Here is a 24,122-nt window from a genome sequence, read left to right as displayed (position 1 = left end):
CAGCTGGAGAGTTCCAACTGCATGTGCTATTGAAAACAAGGTTCATGTTATGATTGTAGCATATGCCATAATGACTTTGGTTGTCATAATCAGAGGTTTGTTAAAAGAATATTATAACAAAACATACTGGCTACATATCTATCAGTGATGAAATTCGACAATTGTAAGCAGCGCTTTCAATTATAGACTATACTGAAAGTGACCACAATATTGAGGTCACTTATACATGTTTACAAGTGTTTGAGATGGACCATGAATAGTCAAATAGTTTCCCTTAGGGCAGATAATTGTACCATGTGAAAAGCGAAAGAGGCAACTTATTTTTAAAATGTAATAACATATATATTTTTAGCTTCAGTGTCAGCAATGGTATGCTGACTTGAGGCATTTCTGGGGCTGTCTAGAGACTTTCAGGGCAAAATATAAGTAGGGCCTTTCAGCATGAGATAAGTATTGCTGATTGGTGGTCTTCCCCAACAGAGTGGAACCTGGTGCCCCAGTTGCTCTTTGCCTTTGCTTGCCAACTCATTATGTTGTCTGTTGAACAGTATTTCAAGCATGTCATGTATATTAACACCTTCTATCAGTATTAAAAATTGTGTGCAAAGCTGACATAAATTTAATTGCAGTATACTACCAAACAGAGCGGATCTAGAATCTTCACTTTTGACATGTCTGGATCCTATTTTACATGGTCTAAACAATGCAGCATGAGGGAGGGTTAATAATGTATTAGTACAAACATGATTCCAGGTTAACATGCTCATGTAATATTCTCATTAGTGCAACCCATTGGTGCATATGTAATAGAGAGGACACCTGCAACATAATCCACAAAGAGAAACGCTAAGGTGGCCTTTAGTACATTAAGCGCATGGGTCCCATAATATTGGTGTACATGACCCATGAAGCTTATAGTTGGTTGCAAGCCATTTGCATTAGCCACTCAAGTTTTGCTATATATTTTCACTCTGAAACATTTATATGTATTTAGGCAGTTGTATATTGCTTACAGACTGGATGGGATAGATGAATAACATGCATGCAAGAATATATAGAATATTAGCACATTGGAGTTTATACTGTGGTATATAGAGACTTCAATGAACAATAATCTCTCAGCATCCTTCATCATATCATCTAAATTAGTCTGCTTGTTGCCAGTATTAGTAGACCTGTATATAGTTAGGTGGGAGAGTAGTTATTGTTATTGGTCACCAATGAATCTCATTAGAGCATGCAACAATAATGGTTGCATAATTGGTTTGTACCATATAGAGACATTCCAGAACTCAGCTGGTACTGGGGGAACAGTGTTGTTGATAAAGGAAGCTGGGATATAGATGTTTATATCAAACTATATAACTTCCCCAACAGTTGGTAACAGGAACAAGCACTCTAACGATACTTGTTTACTGCAAAACTCTCTTAGTAGATATTAGGTGGGAGGGGTGGCAATGGATATACGTGATTACAAATGTATAGCTAGTTAGAACAGGAAATCAGCTTTCTTGATTTGATGGACACGGTTTTGGCTACATGGATTTCCCTCCGAAGCTGAATAGTAGTTATTGTGCTTTAGCTAAGTAGTTGTAGTGTGTGTTGTTGTTGTTGTGCATTGCTTTTGTAGCCTATGTATGTTTGTGTTGTAATGTTTCTCCTGCACCGGTTGCATGGAGCCTAATCAATCCGGCAATCAACAGTCTGAGCAGGATCAAAGCATTCAACATCCTGGGAAGTACTAATGGAGCAGTCAGCTTACGGGAAGACTGGTAGTAACAATCAGAAATGGTGGCTGGATTAGTAAGTCCCAGGCTACCCAAATGTACCCAGGAAGCCAGAAGGGCACGCTCAACCGAGCGGCGCGTTCAACATCAGATGGAGGGGGTCGTCCTGTTAAAGCTGGAATAAAACTCTCTGACTGATAGCGATGAGAAATACCTGGGACAGTCCGAAAAACATAGTTCCAACTACCCTGCAGTCTGTGGGTAAACTGCATAAGCAGCATGTGGATGGGTCAAGTAATGTTTGCCAGAGAGGACAATTCCTTAGACCAGGACTGAACTTTAGCAGTGATGTAATCTCAAGCTTCAATCGAGGTCTTCAATAAAACTACTTGAACCCAAGGCAGCTCCCAAGTGACCTCCATGCATGATCCCTATAAGTGCCATAACTGATAAGTATATACAGTACTACCGTACTCTACTACATGATACATCTATGATACATCGTAAAGGGGACTACCCTACTACGTAAAGAACGATGATGATATTAAATGATATACGTGGAAAACCGGTAATAGATTTTAGCGCATCGATGTTACGTAGTTACTGTACCATGTTGTAGGAAATGCTTGTAAACAATGCCAGCTATAAATAGACTCGAAAAATCAGCAAAAATGACAACACAAGCTACAAGCCATTGAAAATCGTTTAGCTGACAACTATTTCTTAGTAGCTAGCTATTGCTGTGACAATCAAGACAATGTACTCCTTAACTCTACAACTTATCACTGCAGCCTTTCTGGCTGGTACCACTATCGTGGGGTCCTTACCAATACACAGAGGGCAAACACCACCCCTGCGGACGGCTCGTACAACGTTTAAGGTGTCGCGGGAAGCAATCGATCAACTCACAGATATTTATGATGGTTCTTATGGTTTGCTACAACTGTGGAGGAAAGCACGGGGTCTTACAGAAGAAACCTGGTTGATCGCAGAGGTACGAAACATAATCCTTAATGCGCATGCGTATATTTTACGTTTTTTTTTAGTATCAACAAATGGAACGCAAAATATGCAGAGGTCGCATCTTCAACGGCGAGGCTGTAGTTGACACATGCAAAGGCCGAGGCCATTCCACTCTTAGCCGAGCACATTTAATCAAATACTACAACGAATTGGTTATTCAACTAAAACTCGCGGAACAAAACTACAACGTAAGTATCGCAAAGGAGATCAAACAGAATTACACGAAAGCCGCGTTGGACAATGAAGCAGTTGTCATCAAAATATTAAACGAAAGCATCTTGCCAGCCCTTGAATTTATGGTAAGTTGCAACTGATGGCCATAATTTGTACAACTGATTTATCTGACATCATTTTCTACATATAGTTACAGCTGGGCTCCACTTACACAGATTGCTCTACCACAGAAACATTAGCCAACAGGATAATATTGCAGTATGCCAACTGTACAGCTGTCCAAACATCAAACATGTTCCTCGGCCAGATTACGCTCAGCCTGAATGAAAAGCTGAAGTCTGCTCATGAGAAACACATTGACTACACTACTAAGTATGAAGCACAAATACCAGACAGCACCAAGCAATGGTGTCTAGCCTTGTGAATCATGAGTGTCAAGTGTGCGTGTGTGTGTATTCACTAACTTATTCATTCACCTAATCCAGTCAGTTGTTAAATTTCGCTATCACTTATTTAATTTATCTATTTATTTCAATCATGTACAATACATTTAATTGAATTTTCTTCTCAATAATTTATTACATATTATATACAAGACTCTTTAAATCACATTACAGATGGATAAGATTACTGGGGGATCCTATCTCTAAGGTATTCCAGTAGGGTAGTGGTACCTTTGGCCAATATATTTGCCCTGGGCTGGCGAAATGGATTCCCACTTAACATGAGACTCCTGTATGTAGATATAAACAAGAGATGTACATGTACATGTACCATCTTTCTAATCACAAGCAAACACACATGGTCATGCATGCATAAAATCAATTAAAATAAAAACTGCCTTACCTCAGTGTTGATACATTGCCCAACTGAGGAGGGACTTGAGAGATGTCATTATTTTGTAGATCAAGACAAGAAATCATTGGTAGCTGCAGCAGGCCATCCACATTAATATCAGTGATCTGTAGAGACATAACGTGTACAACTAAACTGCTCATGCACTGAATGAACCAGTAGTACCATGCACTGAATGAACCAGTAGTACCATGCACTGAATGAACCAGTAGTACCATGCACTGAATGAACCAGTAGTACCATGCACTGAATGAACCAGTAGTACCATAACAACTTAGTGACCGTCACTACTTTTGTGTTTATTGTAAGTAAATGTCACTGACTGATAGTGACATTTACTACATCACTTTTGCAAAGCAGAAACATGTTACATGCACGGGATGTAAACATATACAAAATCTACATGATGTTCAACTTGTTCTTATGCATACACAACAGGTACACATTTAAAGACTTAGAGAGTGAAACTTCAAAGTGAAAACTATATTTGCAACAGCTTACACAACTGCGGTGCTATGCATGGAACCACAATACTATATGTGCAACTACGTGTGTGTGTGTGCGTGTTTGTGTGTGCACGTGTGTGTGTGTGCACGTTTTTGCGTGTGTGTGTGCGTGTGTGTGTGTGTGCGCACATGCGTGCATGCACCTGAGCAGTGATGATTTATCTTGGGGAGAAACCACTCCAGAGGGTCTCCATGATATATTAGATCATTACCCAGAGCGATGTTGATTGTTTTATGGCTATTTGTTAAGTTAGAATAGTTTCTCGTATGATTTTTATCAACTCAAATTTCTAAATCAGAAAAATGTTGCTTTGCTCTTGCTACAAAAAACAATATAACTCTTAAAGAGATCTCGAGATAAATATACAGTGTCTCAACTCTATATACGTACCTACTCTTTCATATACATACATTTCTCTGTATAGTGCTCATGGTTAGCACAAGCAAAAGTTACTTATGGTAGCCATGTTTTAAGTACATTTTACTACTACTATTAATTAGTGCTATACAATTGAGACACTACATATTCTTAAAAACCTCACCGTTTACTGCTTGTAGTAACCACTAAACCACCAACACATTAAAACTTATCCAACACCTCATTATACTACACAGCGCAGTGAAGATTGTATTGATCTACTCAAAACAAATTAATTGGCTACTGGCCAATATCGGCCCGATACCAACTATTGAACTGATTATCAGTGCAACACTAACACCCATACTGTTGCTGTGCATACATCATGCATGGAACACATGAGCAATGATTTTCACAACACAGCAACAAATAATCATCTACAGAGCCCACATACATTTGTACCATGAAGTCACCTAACTTCAAAGGAAAATTTCAGGGTACATATCTTATAAACCATGGCCTTGATGTGGGAGCATTTCTTTATATAAAAACTCAAGCCAAAATCGATTGTGGGAATTTCATGATAAAAACCATGCGTCCAATTTTGCATCCTACAGCACTCAGACGGAAGCGATTTGTCACCCTTGCCATCCTATGTGTTAAGAAACATTGGTTTAAGGTGAGAACTAGTGTTATAGCATAAAGTGATTTTCGAATATTGGCCTAGCGAGTAACACGAGATAAACACTCTACAGTAAAGCTTACCCCTACAGATGTTTAGTAAATGTTGTAAACAGTTGAAACAATGCAGTAGCTTTTAAATACTTGTAAAATTGCATAATTGAACTTTCTGTGATACTCTTAGGACTTGCCCGTTCATGTTAACAAACGCAGTCACAACGTTAGTTGTTGGTGTCCCATAATCAAATTTCACAAGTTGGTCTATATAATAAATTCAGTGGTCGGTCTCGTATAGGTTTGGGTGATTAATAACCCGCAGGCTCTTATCCTACAATTGGCATGGTACATATCAGTTGTATCACGTGCCCTTGTGATACATCAACTATTACATACATCATTATTGTCTGATTGAATCATTTGCATAAAAAAATTGGCGAACAAAAGGTAACCTGCCTATTGATGACCAGCTATGGCTGGCAGTAGCAGTACACCTTGTAATAGCATGAAGTTTGTAAGCAGTAGTGTTAGCAACAGGTAGCTATAACAAAGGCTTGTAAAATTTAAAATACTTTGTGTAAAAAATTAAAATCCTCTGTGTAAAAGTTATTCATATTCCCTAGCTCAAACATACATGTTATTACACAGTGGAGTATATTATATTACAGATTACCTATAATATTCTAATCAGAACTGATGTTGTTACCCAGATGCAAACCATGACAGACTATACCGATTGTGTGACGAGTGTTACTCACAAAAACACCACAAACACATCTGATGGGACCGTTGGGTATCAGATTAGAATGTGTTTGTACCCTTCTAATACATATACTAGAAATATAAACTATTGTGAAGCATATAGTCATGTCTTGGTTGGTACAAAGGAATTTTTGGCTATGTGTTACAAGCAATGGATGGAACACTGTAATAATGCAAAAAAGTATCTTCAGCTCCACTACAAATAATATTATTCTTCAAAAAATCCTGAAATGATAACCAGCTCACGTTATCCTTGAAGATTTTTTTCTATATTTTTGTCAATGACTACGTAATTTCTCAAATTCTAATCCCCACACTATAACAAGATTACACAATATCGCAACCTGATTATCACTGGCGAACACATTCTCCAAACTGTTAATACTGTAGAGCACTCTTGGTAAGGCTTTGAGTCGGTTCATTGACAAGCAAATCTCTCTCAGTTTGTGGCAGCTAGCAAGTCCATTGGGTAGATCTGTGAGCTGATTTGACCTGACATAATAATTAACATTGTTTATACAGGAAGTTGTAGGGGAATACCCTCATACCAGACAACATGGAGTTCACTTTTAGGAAATGGTTCCTACACTATTACTATTGGAACTAAACTGGTCCATCACAGGGTATGGTTATTGCTATGAATGAACACTCACTTCTAAATTAATTGCTGCCCATATATGGATGTGCTTTACTATTATGTGGTTATATACAATTTGAATTTTATCTCCTTTTATTAACACTTGATCATTAGTGATAACACATATTGGTACTCAATATCTGGTAACAAGTTATCATGTACTCAGCAAAAGCTTCTATTACAGAACTTCAGGTAGGAATGTATGAAAACCACAATATGATAACAAATTATACCTATGGGAAATCCCCAGTTATGATCTAACACACCTTAAATCAAGACTGGTCAAGTGGACAAGGTGACTGATCTCTTCAGGTATCAAAGTTAGCTTGTTGAAGGACAGTTGCAGCTCGCTGACACATGTGAACATCAACAACCTGACAAAAAAACAAGGTGTCAGATTACAGGAAAATGGTTTGAGGTGTTTACACAAATAACATGTTTTTGCCACAAACACTAAACCAACTATCCTTATAAGGATTCATATTAAGGAACGCTACTAAAATTAGCTGAGTGTTTAAGAAAGATGAGATATCATCCTGACTAATATACAACGCTACTGAAATTAGCCGAGTGTTTAAGAAAGATGAGATATCATCCTGACTAATATACTATACCCAGACTCATTACACAACATCTGGAAACTACTCAATAAGAAGTCTTATAAGAAGTCATTCTTGATAAACTCAATCTCTTAGTTTGCAAAACATAACATATTAGACTTATTACAAATTCATCAACTGCCTTGTTCAAAGTACTATTTTTGGTTGATAATTTTATCAGCTCCTTTTCTCCAAAGCTTTGTATATAGAATTAGTTGGTATCTGCTACTAAACATGCCATGGGTGTTATGTGAACAATTTATTACTTTTCTGGAAAAGAAGTTAGTTGGTTGCGGCTAACATCAATTGTGGTGACAGACGGCGCGTTGGGATGTTCCCAGAATTGGTCATCGATGGATGCACTCTTCTTGCCACTACAAAGCATTAGTAAACATTGATACAGTAAAGCCAACTCTGTAATATGGACACTTTGGGAGATCAACAGTCAAGGTGTCCAGACCAATTTATGTACTAAGGGATATTATGGCCTGGGTGTCCTCAAGTGTCCATATTAACAGGTTCCAGCCAATTGTACATACAGACCTGTAAATTAGTTTATCACCCGAAGAGGGAAGGGTGGCAGGAGCATTGTCATTAGTATTGTCATCACCTGTGTACAAAGGTCATGACACACAGACAAACAGATGACATCGACATCACTATGAATCGCACACAGCAATTCACCTTCATCCATTCTACTTCGAAGGTGCTTTAATATCTCCAGCGTTCCCTTCTATTGAATTCCAATAACAATGAAACACACTTAATAAAACTGTTTATTAATGTTATCAAGAGTAAATAATTCCATTATTTACTCTTGATGTTATTAATCAATAAAACCACAAAATGTTCTAATAGGAAGACCAGGAGGAAAACCTGTTACAGATGTACATCCAACAGGAAGATGTCTCAGAAGTGGCAAATGTGAGACTTTTCATAAAATTCAAGGTGATAGAAACTGAGACAACCTTTTAAAAGAACATTATCTCATCAAATCCATTAACCTTGGGGTTGTCCCTATTGTGTGTGTAATAAAATAAACCATCCTGTTGTCAACAAACAAAAATTACGTATGATAGCTACACAGGAAGTCGTCACATAGAGCACAACAAGAACACACACAATACTAACCAAGAACACATAAGTGGCTAACCACTAAAAGCTTGTGGTGTTGAGGAAATGTATTAAATCGTAAGAGATTAAAATGTAACACAACAATCATTTATTTACATATCGCCATGCCTATCACTTATTGGTATGATGAAAGCTTCTAAATTAACAGCAATGACTTGATTATAAAATACATCATCACTCTCATAATGGTCCCTTTAATGAACAGTACATTTCAACAGAGTCAAAATACAAGTGGCTCTTTCTTACATTTTTTTAATGACACCATTATTAAATACATAAGTCTATTGATAATTCAGTTATCAGTATAGATCACTGGATTTGGTGTTGGATTTGGTGTTGGATTTGGTGTTGGATTTGGTGTTGGATTTGGTGTTGGATTTGGTGTTGGATTTGGTGTTGGATTTGGTGTTGGATTTGGTGTTGGATTTGGTGTTGGATTTGGTGTTGGATTTGGTGTTGGATTTGGTGTTGGATTTGGTACTCTCAAAATTACATTTCCAATTTCTATTGCAGAGTTCTGCCAAGAAATTCAATCAAATTGCTGCAATTCTCAAGTTTAATTGCTAAAATGTACACAACTACACAAAATGGATTAGTGTCATTACCCTCAGATCTATTATTAGCAGTCTTTTTCTCATGTACCAAAACACCAGTTTCTAATTTTAGTCTGTAAACATTTGGAAGTGACAAGACAGTTAAGAAGAAAGGTCAGACAGCTAATAATCATGTGATGTGCAGTTGACAGGCACAATGATGCTGGAGGGTATTACAAGTTGTTTTGGTAACCAAATTCCATGGGTGAAGTTTGTATAAATTAACATAACCACAGACTACAACAACACACCACACACATTTTACACACATTTGCGATGTCTCTTCTGATTGACTTCAATGGGTTACCATCCAATCCAAGTGACTTGAGGTTGTTTAACTTCCCAATGGAATATGGTATCCTATTGAAACATACAACAATTAACCTTTCTATTAATGAAACATAAATCAAAAGGAGGTCAATCCTGTCTAATAGGAAATGAATTGCTATTCATTAAACATTCCATTAATACACATTCATTTTCATTCTTCATTTTCACACAAGTAGAACCTCTTTGAACCAGTACAAATAAAATGTTTCAGTACATATGGGACTAGCAATGTTGTCATCATTCATCATACTTCTTATAAAATTATATTATTACTTTACAACCAACAAATTAAAAGTATGGACTTGATTACAATGGAACAACACACTAGTGTGGCGACACACAACACACTAGTGTGGCGACACACAACACACTAGGGTGGCGACACACAACACACTAGCGTGGCGACACACAACACACTAGCGTGGCGACACACAACACACTAGCGTGGCGACACACAACACACTAGCGTGGCGACACACAACACACTAGCGTGGCGACACACAACACACTAGCGTGGCGACACACAACACAGTAGTGTGGCGACACACAACACACTAGGGTGGCGACACACAACACACTAGGGTGGCGACACACAACACACTAGCGTGGCGACACACAACACACTAGCGTGGCGACACACAACACACTAGCGTGGCGACACACAACACAGTAGTGTGGCGACACACAACACACTAGGGTGGCGACACACAACACACTAGCGTGGCGACACACAACACACTAGCGTGGCGACACACAACACACTAGGGTGGCGACACAACACACTAGCGTGGCGACACACAACACACCAGTGTGGCGACACACAACACACTAGCGTGGCGACACACAACACAGTAGTGTGGCGACACACAACACACTAGGGTGGCGACACACAACACACTAGGGTGGCGACACACAACACACTAGGGTGGCGACACACAACACACTAGCGTGGCGACACACAACACACTAGCGTGGCGACACACAACATACTAGGGTGGCGACACAACACACTAGCGTGGCGACACACAACACACTAGCATGGCGACACACAACACACTAGTGTGGCGACACACAACATACTAGGGTGGCGACACAACATACTAGGGTGGCGACACAACATACTAGGGTGGCGACACAACACACTAGCGTGGCGACACACAACACACTAGCGTGGCAACACACAACACACCAGTGTGGCGACACACAACACACCAGTGTGGCGACACACAACACACCAGTGTGGCGACACACAACACACCAGTGTGGCAACACACAACACAGTAGTGTGGCGACACACAACACAGTAGTGTGGCGACACACAACACAGTAGTGTGGCGACACACAACACACTAGTGTGGCGACACACAACACAACACACTAGTGCAGCAACACACAGATGTATGGACAGAGATATGTACACACCTTGTGATATCATTATTGCTCAAGTCCAGTCTCTCTAAACTTGTCATGGTTGACAATTGGTCAGGAACACTACAACATAATAAATACATGACCACATGAGTGTGTGTGTGTGTATGTAGTGTATGTATGTAGTGTGTGTGTAGTGTGTGTGTGTGTGTGTGTGTGTGTGTGTGTAGTGTATGTGTGTGTGTGTGTGTGTGTGTGTGTGTATGTGTGTGTGTGTGTGTGTGTGTGTGTGTGTGTGTGTGTGTGTGTGTGTGTGTGTGTGTGTGTGTGTGTGTGTATGTATAGTGTGTGTAGTGTGTAGTGTATGTATGTAGTGTGTGTGTGTAGTGTGTGTGTGTGTGTGTAGTGTGTAGTGTGTGTGTGTGTGTGTGTGTGTGTGTGTGTGTGTGTGTGTGTGTAGTGTATGTGTGTGTGTGTGTGTATGTGTGTGTGTGTGTGTGTGTGTGTGTGTATGTGTAGTGTGTGTAGTGTGTAGTGTATGTATGTAGTGTGTGTGTGTAGTGTGTGTGTGTGTGTGTAGTGTGCGTGTGTGTGTAGTGTATGTGTGTGTGTGTGTGTGTGTGTGTGTGTGTGTGTGTGTGTGTGTGTGTGTAGTGTGTGTGTGTAGTGTGTGTGTGTAGTGTGTGTGTGTGTGTGTGTGTGTGTGTGTAGTGCGTGTGTGTGTGTGTGTGTGTGTGCGTGTGTGTGTGTAGTATGTGTGTCCTTAAGTTCATAAACAACCTGTTGAACTATTTTGATACATAATGAAAATATACGATAATGAAAATAAACACCCAATTATACCTAAAATAGACCCAATACACTTTCAACCATGAACCACACAAATATTTTTGAAGTCAGCATTTTTTCAACATTGGCATTACTTATAAAGAACTTGTCACCAAACATGATTTTCTATTTACAAATGTGACTGGATGTGTTAAATGGGACATACCACCACATCTTGTAATGATTACAATGTTAGTTTCAATACTAGGAAGTAACTTGAAATGTGGACACCTTGATAATCAGGACACCTCACTAACAAGGACACCTTGATAATCAGGACACCTCACTAACAAAGACACCCTGATAATCAGGACACCTCACTAACAAGGACACCTTGATAATCAGGACACCTCACTAACAAGGACACCTTGATAATCAGGACACCTCACTAACAAGGACACCTTGATAATCAGGACACCTCACTAACAAGGACACCTTGATAATCAGGACACCTCACTAACAAAGACACCCTGATAATCAGGACACCTCACTAACAAGGACACCTTGATAATCAGGACACCTCACTAACAAGGATACCTTGATAATCAGGACACCTCACTAACAAGGACACCTTGATAATCAGGACACCTTGATAATCAGGACACCTCACTAATAAGGACACCTTGATAATCAGGACACTTGTCCATGGTCACATTTAGACACCAAGAGTAGAAGCTACTTACAAATACATGTGTGTGATGCCTGTTCCTTCCTTGGACAGAAATCCTACTAACATGCAGTAGCTATAAAGAAGTCATTGGGCATATTTCTAGCACAAGATCTCTGCTAGGTATTTCTTGAAATAAGTAGAACCTTAAAATTATGTAGTGAAAATCATAATTACTTCTCTGTCACTTTAGGACTGATTTCAGAAGTTTTTATATGAAGAGAAGCATCATGGCGTTGATGGAAAAAATGCACAGACTGTGCCACTCATACACATGAAGGAGCTATAACAAGTTTTGTATTGTCACAATTCTCTTTCAGTAAACTTCCACATCATCACAATACTTGTAATAGCAGATAACAACATGTTTGCCACTCATACAATTAGCAGCAAATCCATGGAAGGGTTCTAATGAGTCCCCATTTATGATGAGCTGCTGACAAGATTTTTCTTGACTGAAGTTTAACACTCAAAGAAATATTATTGTATGAACTTTACAACTGGTAGAGGCAAAAATACTCACTTTATCTTTTAGCTACAAAATCCCTCAAAACTGCTACCACAGTGCCATCATACACGATAAGCCTCTAACAATAATATTATTATTATTATTGGTAGCTTTTTCATTTTCAAAAGTTTAAATATGATTTAACAGTTGGGGAGTGATTATTTGCTATCAATTATGACAACTAGCTGAGATTTTAATTTCAATTCTATGCCAAAAATTTTGCTTAAATGGTATTTTGTTCAAGCTATACATACACAAGTTATGACCAACCATACTAACACATTTCTACCTTGTTATTTTGTTGTCTCTCAAATCCAACATCACCATAACAACCAGTGGTAGTAACCGATTACCAGGGATGATAGTAATCTTGTTACCACCAAGTAACAACTCCTGAGGGGACAACAAACAAGTAAACTGTACACAGTATATCCCTGCTTGCTATCTTGCTTTGCCACTACTAAAGTCAAACAAAGAAGTGGCCAACATAATACTCTGTGTGATTTGGTTCTACGACTACATTTATCAAAACAGCTAGTGCTAACAATACAGTTCCAATTTTACATCATGTTAGAGTAGACTGCAACCAAATTTGCATGCCATCACAAGGCTGTGATGTATATTTTAATGTCATGATACATCACATGCCACTACTATCGCTACATCCATATAGTAGGTTGCAACAAATGGTACAAAGACAATCTTACTTTAAGTTTTGTTCCAGGTAGAATGGAAGGGAATTCTGGAATGGAATTGTTCCTCAGATCGACTCGTTCAAGGTTAGGGCACTGTTCCACTACACACCACATGTGTACACAAAGTGTATGTTATAATGTATGACTTACACTGTGGAGTGTCTGATATCTTATTATAGCTTGCTGTTAGCTCTTGAAGGTACTTCATTCCTAACACACAAGAAACGTGCAGTAAAACTACTTCTCTGTAACGAACACTTTGGAACCACAACAATTATAGGATGTTTTCCACTTTCAGAAGTAAAAGTGTATAAAGTTAGGATCAAACTATTTGTCTTCATTGAGAGAGGTTTCCATAAAGCATTCTTAATTTAGAGAGTTTGTTAAGAGAGGTTACACTGTACACACCTAACAAACACACACAGACAATCAGGCATACCTTATAAGTACAGGCATACGACACTATACTACTCTAATACAGACACTTTATGCCTAATTAAAAGTACAGTAGAACCTCAACAATGTGTAGAGATACGACGATACAGGATATGAAAGTATTGATAACACATTGCCCCAAAAATATGTCATGATATAGCATAGCAGCGTCAGATTAAACTGACAGAAGATTCTGTTTTCCATAACTAAGTGGCAATCAACAAACTGGCATCTGTATTTCACCCAACACACCACACAGCAGTGTTGATGCACTTGATGTATTGTGAATCCATTACAGTAAGATTTGTATCACTGTCTGGAGTATTAGCGATGTATCAAAAACTTGTGCCATGCGTGGCTATCATTTGAGCCACATGTACAGTCAGCAGACAAGATGTTCCATGGTCAAATCAGTACTCTTTAATAGGGCTACTATTGAGACCAATATTGTAGGTATTTTACAACAGTTATATTAAAACATTCAAATGAAATTTAGACTACAAAAACATGAGGTTGTTTGGAATGTAGCAACCTGAAGGCCCTGTGATGTGGTGCCTGATGGGTACTACTACAATGCCTAAGGGTTAGCAGATTTTGTAGAGCCCCTATGTTTCGAAGTCTATAATTAATTTAAACTACAACTAGTTGCTATACCTCAACAGCTCCTTGTAAACAATAATTTTTTTTAATGCTATACAGCACAAGTGCTGAAGGTCTGTAAGACAGCCTGCTCAAAGACTTTAGCTACAGAAGGTGTGTTTGAAAAGTTGGAGAAAGGAGAAAAAATCCATGACTGGAACTAGGTGGCCTCTAACCTGCAGCCATCCGATTTACGCTCGAACGCTTATAGGAGTATACCAGGTGGTCAGGATGTTTTCTCCTTGTTATTTTCATGTAATTATGTCTATAGGAATTCTAGAGAGTAACTCATTATCTCTAAGTACCCCAAGTAGAACCAAATGGACACTAGTTTATTTATTTAACATGTATAAACTAAAACATGTTTATGGATGGTTCAAAGTTTGCTATAATTTACCACCGTAACTTTAAACATATTTCCTATGCACAAATTTCAGAGGTATTTAATTTTGCAGGTACATCCAAAAGTTCCAAAGGTAAATTTTTAGAGACATTTTCCACATGTCTGATAAAGATTTTGAGGGGTGTATCCATTCACTGGACTGACTACTGGACTCACATAAAATTTGATCAATCACCTTTTCCAACCACTAAAAGTGATTAACCAGATGATCATTGCTGTGTACACCACACACTCAGGGTTGTTCTCAGTGTCTTGCAATTTAGAGGCACACACGGTACAGCTAATTGTAGTATAGTTTTAGTGGTGTATGATAAGTTCGTAATCAATAGGCTGAATTCTTCTTAAAAAATTGTACACTACATGTAGTTTTTCACAAAGATGCAACCTTACCTGCCTGTTAGATAGTGTGTGCATTGGGAAGTGTTTCTCTGGCTAACTGAGCACTGCACACTTAAGGAGCTAGCCAATTTATAGTAGTGAATACTCAGACTGCTGAAAGGCTACATATTATTTCAATATAATTGCAGGTGTAAAACTGACTGAATTTTATGTCAATACGTGCTATTTTACATAAGAAGGCTGGAGAAGACAGACAGATGTCATACAGTAGTGTTAACAATGCTTGTATCATTGCTACATAGCGGTACGCAAATCAATTTTGATAATGAGCCACACTGTATTTTTATTGTATTTTTGTGAATAATGTACAAGTTTATTATGTCTTGTGTGCAAGTTTTGTGGCTTGTGATGAAATGTTGTGATATCTAAAATACTACATGTGGTTAGGCTACAAAAAGTCAATTATATGTTTCTGGTTCCCTTCCTGGTTCCCTTCCTGGTTATTTATTTGCTGAATGAATCCATACAATACTATATATAACATTTTATATCTGTTAAAAGGTTTTCATGTTTCCTAAAAGATGCACTGACTTTATACATTAACTACAATCCCATGTACTGCTATATTAATGTAGTGTACCACATCAAAAAAGAAAAAAAAAAAAGAAAAAGAAAAAAAAAGCCTGGTCACCTGGTCAATTTCGGGGAATTGGTAGGACCAGAAACATAATTAATTTTGTGGGGCCTTAAGTCTAGCTATGAAACAAAAAAAGTTGGAGTCCAGTAGTCCAGTCCAGTGAATGGATACACCCAATTTTGAGGACTGTAAAACTCATGCACATACCAGTGGAGGATTGAGATACTCTAATAGAACAGTCAGTCACATACTCAAATAGAACAGCAAGTCAGATATTCTAATAAAACAGTCATCATATGTAACACTCCTCCAATGAGAACACCAACCCATGGACACACTTGGCCTGCTAGGATTATTATCCTTTTTTTTTGCAAATTAAATTCTTTGTGCGTTGTTCTTATAATTATGACAATTTATATGGTTTAACTCATGACTATCACTGATCCCTACTACCTACCACCAAGATGCCACTACCCTGGTCATAGTGTACCCCTCCTTGTCAAACCTTTAATCCACCCCTGCATACCCTTCAACAACAGTTAGACAATTCAAGATGGTAGCCTACCAACTGGTAATGCAGTCAGTTGATTATGATCCAGACTGAGATGCCGTAATGACTGGAGCTCTCCCATGGCAGCTGGCAACTTTGAGAGCTGATTATGTGATATATCCTAATATGAAACACACCAAAGAAATACTAAATATTTCAGGAGTACAGTACAACTGAATGCTGTTGACTGCAGAAATATCAAAATTTCTCACCAGTTGTTCAAGATGGCTAAGCATTGTGATGTCGTCATGGAGATGACGGAATTGGTTGTGGTCTACCCGTAGACACTGCAAATTTTCCAGAGCACCTAGCCCCTCCCCCAAGTCTGCAAGTTGATTGTGGCTACAAAAGACAAGCACAGGAATATAATATTGTCAAATAATTAAAACACACACACGCACACACACTACTTTACACGCGTGCGCACACACACACCACACACCTTAACATTAATCTTGTTAGTTGCTTCAGTTCACCAATTGCTAAAGGAAGTTTCCTCAACTGGTTATTGTGAGCCTAATTGATCACATTATTACTCTAACAGAGCAGTCACGTTCTACACAGTATGTTGTGGTTGATATACTCTAACAGAGCAGTCATGTTGCACACACTTAGCAAGTCAAACAGCAGATGACAGATGGTCAAATATGCTTACTTATAATATGCCATTACAAAAGAAGAAATCAATCTATGGTAAGAAATCTGATATCTATTGAACACAAACACCTGAGAGAACACAAACACCTGAGAGGTTAACACATGTTCAGAACTCAGCATTGTGTACATGGTAGATGTAAAGAGCACATTAAATTAATTACATAGGTGGTTTAACTAATTACATGCATACATGAGTATGGTGAGAACTAATTAAATATATTATTGTGGAGACCACTATGATACTTTTGCTACACAACAAACTTGACAACTTTTACTTTTCTGATAATATGCACTCACATCCAAAACTGTCAATGCTGGAAGTAATGAAATATCTTCAGACAGCTCAGTGAGCTCATTAGATGCTAAAATTAATTTCACCAAAACAGTTTGGTCCCACCATCGATCTTCAGTGTCAAATGACACTTCTTTACTGCCAACTGGCTCTGCGTTCACCTTCCATACTACGTCTGGGACAGTTTTGAGGCCCCTGCTGGACAGGTTTAGTTGACCACTCTTGCGTGCTTGTCGGAGTACGGCTGCCGGAATGACATCAGCACTGACAACATGTGATGATTGACCAAATTTTGTTGGTCGTTTGTTACCAGACTGCATCCTTTCCTGTACCGATCAATAGAATCAAGGTAATATCAACAAGTCAAAATGACATCAAAGGAGCATTTACAAGTACAGCAAATCAAACTGAGTAAAGGTCATTTGAGACTGGACTTGCGAAAAGGTACCTTTTTCACACACAAAATTTGACATATTTTTTGAACTTTGAAACTTCATAACTTTTTTATCATGTAACATAAATGCCTAACGGTTTCCATGAGTGTAGCTACAGTATCCAGCTACATTTTGATACTAAGAGTAAGTTAATCAGTATAAGGTGTCAAGTGTTGGATCATTTTGTTTGCTGGTATGTAAAATGTGTGGAAAAGGTACCTTTTCGCAAATCCGGTCACATTTATGTAATTACGGCTAACATGAATGTATGACATGTTCGCAAAAGATTTTCTTGGCCAGGAATTGTAGTGACTGGTCAACCGAGCACTTAACTTAATTTTGTCTTGTAATTATTGTTGTTGCTGTTGTTGTTGCTAGTCTGTTTGTTGTTGTTGTTATTGTTGTTAGTCTTTGTTTGTTTTTTTACATGTACACACTCCTTGCTGTGCCCACAAAATCTCATTTTGCTTGATCTGACTGTGGTCGCACGAGACCAAGGACTAACAATGTATTGTATGTATCATCTTATTACTTATGATGGTTCTCTCTCATATTATTGATCCCCCATTGTAACTTAAAAGACTATAACTCCATAAATCGCAAGTAAATTGGCTACAAAAACATTCACGCCTCGAAAACCTGAAGTGGATGGCACACTCGCTCAATCGGTCTATAACACGTGCAACTTAGTGCTCACAACACTACAGCATGTTCAACATAGACTCACTAGTAATGAACAAATCAAGACGCCTACTGTCCAATTTCGCTGGGTGCTATTTAGAATAAATGTTCGTTGTACGTGGGCGGGGCTATTCAATGGGAGGCACATGCGTACAAAGCACACGTATAATGTCACTAGGCTGTATGGTATTATGTTTTATTTGTAATGTAGTACAGAACTACGAATTGAACATACATTTCAACTAATGAATTGTATTGAAGTGATCATGGTCTGGTGGAGTATTAATAAACAATTTTTCTTCTGGTAGTCTTAATGGGTAGAAGGAAACTGTGCAGTGCAGGTGTGTGTTCATTTCAGCTTCCAGCTCATGTTGTGACCCCGGGTGAATGACTGGTGATGGTCATGTGATACTGAGAAACTCTAAAGTTGCAGGCCAGTTCAGATGGTTTAACATTGTTGTAGCTAACACTAGTTGTACTGTTAAAGTTGTTATGCAGAGCAACATTGGACCGTTTCAATTCTGTGTATATCTCGAGTCCGACTTGATATGGAGACCAGATAGTTGTACTCAGGTGGGATGGATGTACAAGTCGTATAACAATTAGTTGACTAGATGCTTAAGGTTTTTCTTTGCTGGTGGAATTAATAGGCTTGTTCATAGGTGGTGGAGACAAGGAAAGATAGGGATACTCTTATGGAAGCGATCAACCACTCTAATAGAACAGTCGCCTTTACATTTCTGTAAGTACTTACTAGTAAAAGTCTAATGCTAGTTGCCAGTGCTTCTAAAATTCCTGGCCCAGACCCCCATGAATAACACAACCTGCAATTGTATACTTCAAATTGTACTGTGTACTTTTCACTGTCAAAGTTGGCCCCCTCGCTCTTTGGCCTGCCCCTGGATTTTGCTGGTTATCTTGTTGATGTGCTCAGACCACTTATTAATAGTAACTCCGAAGTATTTGACACTATTTTGCTTTGTTGAATTATAACTGAGATGTCTTGTGGGTGATAGATGTGTAATAAGGGTTAACTCATCATAGTCCATTCAGATAAAGTATCAAGTCTCTTTGTAACGTTGCTATATCTTCAGGTGTGTCAATAATTCTGTAATAATATATAAAGTGTCATCTGCTTTTCTGCTTACAGATTAACAGCAGAGGAAAGAAGATCATTGAGCTCTATAGGACAGAACCCTATAGCTGCATGGGCACACCTGACAATACATAAGCTGAACTACTGGTACAACTTGCAGTGTTCTGTTAGTGAGAAAATAATTAATCCATTGTAGTATCAAGCCTTGGATTCCAGTATTAAGTAGCATGGTATGGACGTCCCTTTGCTACTTCCAGTGAGCATCCACTGCATCATAGCTGTGCATATAATAGAGGGAAACTTTGGCGGGGGTAAACTTTGGTGAATAGCTATATAGCTAAATTGCATTTTGAATTCAAGCTCAATGTTTAGCTATAAAGGTGCTAATCTGAGGCAGTACGAGTAATTGGCTGGTTAAACCTATATGTGGTGAATTTGTAGAAAATCACCAAAATTTTCCTCTGTACAGTATAATATAGCTGCATGTACATTTTACGTAATTGTAAAGGATATTCTAGCTATAATATATTCCACTTCTATGAGTGTGTATAGCTTTGTTTTGTAATTGTGTTGTAGTTAGCTACGTAACTATAGTGTTTGGTTAGTTACGTACATGTATCTGAAGGAAGTACAAGTAGCAGTAGTTGTGTTTATTAAAACATTTAACTGCTATATTAGCTAGAGTATCTTGATCTCATGAAGTGAAAGAACTGAAAATCATGCATGGCTGCAAAGGGGCTTCAGCCTATACATAACAACTTTTCATACTGCTCCATAATATCAGCTATATTCTAGCTCTATAATTGTGAAACTGTACACTCTGCAGATATCACGTGACAGATAAAATAATAAAAATTGGAGCACTTGCAATAACATACAGGCAGTGATTAGGGATGAGCCGATTTTGCTGGCAAAATTTTTGAAAAAATAAGTTGGTAAAGCAGAGCAAAATGCTGGAAAAATAGGTAGAAAATTGGAAAAATGGGAACCAAGGAATGGCAATTTTGCACATTTTGTATGATAAAGATTGAGATACTCTAATATAGAACAGTCATGCATAGTATTAGGACTACACATATGCTCATAGGAAATGGTGACTAAAGATCAAGATACTCTAATAGAGTAGTCACTATGTACGAAATATTCTAATATAGCAGCCAAACATGCTTGTAAATTAATTTTTATTAATGCCGGCTTAGCAAAATAGAAAATTTTTGAGCAAAATAGGTAAGAAATAAAAGAATTACTGGAAAGAAATATTGGTGGAAAAAAAAGTTAAATAGGTAGCAGCGATGCATGACAAACTGGCTTTATAACTTTGCCTGGCCCTATAGGTACTTTATAGAGGTGACCACTGAAATTATTATACAAAAGGTTTCAATGTACTACACAAAATATGATAATAGGCTGGTGGGATTATTTTTCTATTTCAAGTATGTTCTAAAAAGTTAACTTGCTGTTTTTATTATTATTCCCAAAATGTTATTATTCCAAAAATTGCTATATCTATAGCTGTACAAATCATGCAATATTTGTGGTGGGTAGAGGGAATTACATAGATTGACTGGCCTATACGTATTAGAACTGACATTTTCAGTAAGCATATCCTCTTTATACCTTACAGCCTAAATATTTCAAGGTTGTACTAAAAAAATTTTTTTTGTAGATTTGCAAACACTCCCAATATGGTCTAAATATTTTAAGGATAAAATTTTTGCTGATAACCCCCAAAACCGCAAAAACCAGCATAAATTTTCCCCCTAGAAATAATTATTTAGGCTATACAGTGTTTTTCTCCAGTCATTAAACCTATGAAAAATACCAATGCCTATAGATCAATGTACTAAAATACATCAACATACTAAAATTACACCCAAACCCACCTCGGGAAAATACCATATTTACTTGGTTAAACACTGTGATGTTTATTACAAAATTGATGTGGAAACTATTCAAATTTAACTACCACTCGATGCTCAAAATTAATCGTGACACCACTTAATTAATTTTGCAGCATCGAGGGTGCAGTATTTAACCAAGTGAAATGTGCCGAATTGATGACTGTTCTATTAAAGCATTTTGCAGCTGCTCTTGTAAACTACCAAAAGTACTTCTATGATGGACTACTGGAGTCCCGATGAAAACCCAATCCATTAAGGTTTGCTCCACAAAATGTGATTGCACAAATCATCCAATGAAAACTTGATCATGTTCACAAGAGGTACTTTTTATTGGGTTTTCATGGGAACTCTTCCAATAGTGTATGCATGTGCACTGAGGCTATAGCTTCAGTCATTCTGATAAGTAGTGATTCCGGGAGAATTTTAAAATTAATGGAAATAGTTTTTATTTAGCATAGCCTTGTGCAATACTCCCTGAGGATCTCATAAACACTTAGTGCTTAAAAATTCATCATATAGGATGGTGGAGTTATAAGCAATTTTGTCCTTTAAAGCAGGCAACATTTTCTCAAAGTCCCAAAAATGGCACAATTGAACAAATGCTTATAATTGAGCTTTGCAATAACATTTTGAACTTCTGTTTTCTGTTATAAATACCTTAATACATGGACCGCAGTGTAACCTTACTTGTAAGACCCTCTGAATAAAGGTCACCTCAATAGAAAGCCACTAAATAGTTGCGTGCATGTAGTATCTTGCGGATGGCAAAACAGCATACACATGGTGAAGTGCAACCACTCTGTACCAGTCACAAAAATACAATGTGCATGCAAAGCAAGGAGTTGTACTGTTGATTTATAGCTGCTTATATGATTATTTTTTCTCTTAATGTACAGCTCCTTGACAGCTACCAAAATGGTGCATCAAAGAGATGAGCTATTGGTGGTGCAAATTTGCTGACTTTTAGCATAGTAATATTGAAAACTACACGGACAAAATTATGCTCACCTAACATGTGCTGGGTCGTTTCTTGCAAAGAGAACATAACATTGTGGTGGCTATATTGCAAAATAATCTCTATAGCTAATTGGCATAAAACTCCACACAAACATATTTGTAGCAGAAAACTAACTGCACCATCGTATTCCTTGCCCCCAGAAACCCTAGAAACGATCCAATTGTATGATCAATTACTTGTACGGCAACGAATTGATTGTGCCAACTCTCCAATGGAAGATTCACAGAGAAAATTTTATGCAAAATTTACGGAATTCCGGATTGCTATCATAAGTTGATATATATTACAAACCAATTGCAACTGATGTAGACACACATTGGTATAATAAATATTCTCAGGATGCTACTATAGCTTAAACCTACATATTATACGCAACAGTCCTAATACAGTGCTTAAATTAACGGTTGGACATCATTCTGACATGTTTAATTTGTCTGAACATATTCCAATTTGGACAGAAGTGTTTCAAAGTGAAAACATATTCATTATCTGAACAAATTTTACAAACATATCAAGTACAGTTTTGTTCTGACCCTACACTAGAATTTTGGGTCTATTTTAAGTACTGCTAGCTAGTAGGCCCAGACCCTGCAACTTTGAAATTGCATGTGACGTCACAGGTGCGGCGTTCAACTGAAACGTGTGGCAAAATGTGTGGCATTTGTACAGCCAGGTGCTGGGAAAATTGCGTGTTTCATTTTCATGTTATTGTCGAGTGACTAACAGCCAAACTACGTCGGTGTTGAAAATCGTCTGCTATCAGGTACTAACATACTAGAGTAGTGAGAGCATAGCCGGTCTGCTTTGTGGCTACATGGCGAAAATAGTGTATATTGATGATCATAACACACGTAGCTACATACTGAAAACTACAACATACTACTACTTATTACCTAACTATATACTTATTACTACCTATACGTACTTAACTTAACCAATGTCAAAGTCAGGAAATTCGTCCTCAGCAGTAAGCGAATACTGGCGGAGTATCATTTTTGCATTGTACCTCCACAAAATAGTGTATATTCGCCCACGCACTTTTGAAACAGGTCCACCCGTAAGTTGAAATGGCGAGGCTAAACTGCTTTCTTTCTTCATAATTGTGTCAGAAGAACTCTTGTAACACATTGGTAAACGTGAATAGGCATCTGGCTTTGTGAGCGTGCTAGCAAAAAGTAGAATTTTATCGTAATTCCAGAAACCAGACCAGCTACGCTCTCGTCCTTCTAGTATATTAATACCTTATAATAGGTGAATGTAACACTGTAGTATCTAAGCTATCCGTACTTGCGTTGTGGCAGTAGAATTGAATACGCAATTTTCATGCATTGTGGCAATGGGTTCTTGCTACGTTTTTTAAAGCGCGTCTAATGTAATTATTTGTGCAACCGCTCTAAAAGGGTGTGGCCTTTAAAAGCCTGTTGTGAATCATAGGTGGCGGCCATGAAATGGTTGCAATGATGTTAGTGGTAACACATTTTAATAACACACAAAGCCATTATTCACAACTTTTTTCGCCCAGGCTTTTGAAGGCCACACCCTTTTTATACAGATTGGCTATTGTTCACTTTTATTGTATTTTAAATATCCAAAGCAAA

At 37.9% G+C, this 24,122-nt stretch overlaps 2 protein-coding genes across 3 annotated transcripts; one reads left to right on the top strand and one right to left on the bottom strand.

The window, feature by feature from the left end:
* The first annotated feature begins 1,528 nt into the window (after positions 1 to 1,528).
* On the top strand, positions 1,529 to 3,519 carry LOC136256887 (uncharacterized). Its single transcript, XM_066049945.1, has 3 exons — positions 1,529 to 2,721; positions 2,774 to 3,049; positions 3,115 to 3,519. The coding sequence occupies exons 1-3, from the start codon at positions 2,485 to 2,487 to the stop codon at positions 3,346 to 3,348; spliced, it is 747 nt and encodes a 248-aa protein (XP_065906017.1). The 5' UTR covers positions 1,529 to 2,484; the 3' UTR covers positions 3,349 to 3,519.
* LOC136256886 (leucine-rich repeat-containing protein 40-like) lies at positions 3,465 to 23,549 on the bottom strand. Of its 2 annotated transcripts, none has more exons than XM_066049944.1 (17): positions 23,450 to 23,549; positions 17,400 to 17,720; positions 16,888 to 16,961; positions 16,658 to 16,787; positions 16,461 to 16,566; positions 13,593 to 13,652; positions 13,455 to 13,543; positions 13,037 to 13,140; positions 10,799 to 10,867; positions 9,316 to 9,406; positions 8,004 to 8,052; positions 7,863 to 7,929; positions 7,586 to 7,693; positions 6,987 to 7,094; positions 6,428 to 6,575; positions 3,771 to 3,886; positions 3,465 to 3,657 (listed from the first exon to the last, which is right to left on the bottom strand). In XM_066049944.1, exons 2-17 carry the CDS (start codon positions 17,712 to 17,714, stop codon positions 3,552 to 3,554), a joined length of 1,740 nt encoding a protein of 579 aa, XP_065906016.1. In that variant the 5' UTR covers positions 17,715 to 17,720; positions 23,450 to 23,549; the 3' UTR covers positions 3,465 to 3,551. The 2 variants fall into 2 exon arrangements, with proteins under 2 accessions (XP_065906016.1, XP_065906015.1); XM_066049943.1 differs by lacking the exon at positions 23,450 to 23,549 and adding an exon at positions 18,556 to 18,672.
* Positions 23,550 to 24,122: the final 573 nt, after the last annotated feature.

Source organism: Dysidea avara, chromosome 5 (assembly GCF_963678975.1).
Source record: "Dysidea avara chromosome 5, odDysAvar1.4, whole genome shotgun sequence".
NCBI classification, from domain to species: domain Eukaryota; kingdom Metazoa; phylum Porifera; class Demospongiae; order Dictyoceratida; family Dysideidae; genus Dysidea; species Dysidea avara.
This window is presented reverse-complemented; position numbering and strand designations above follow the sequence as displayed.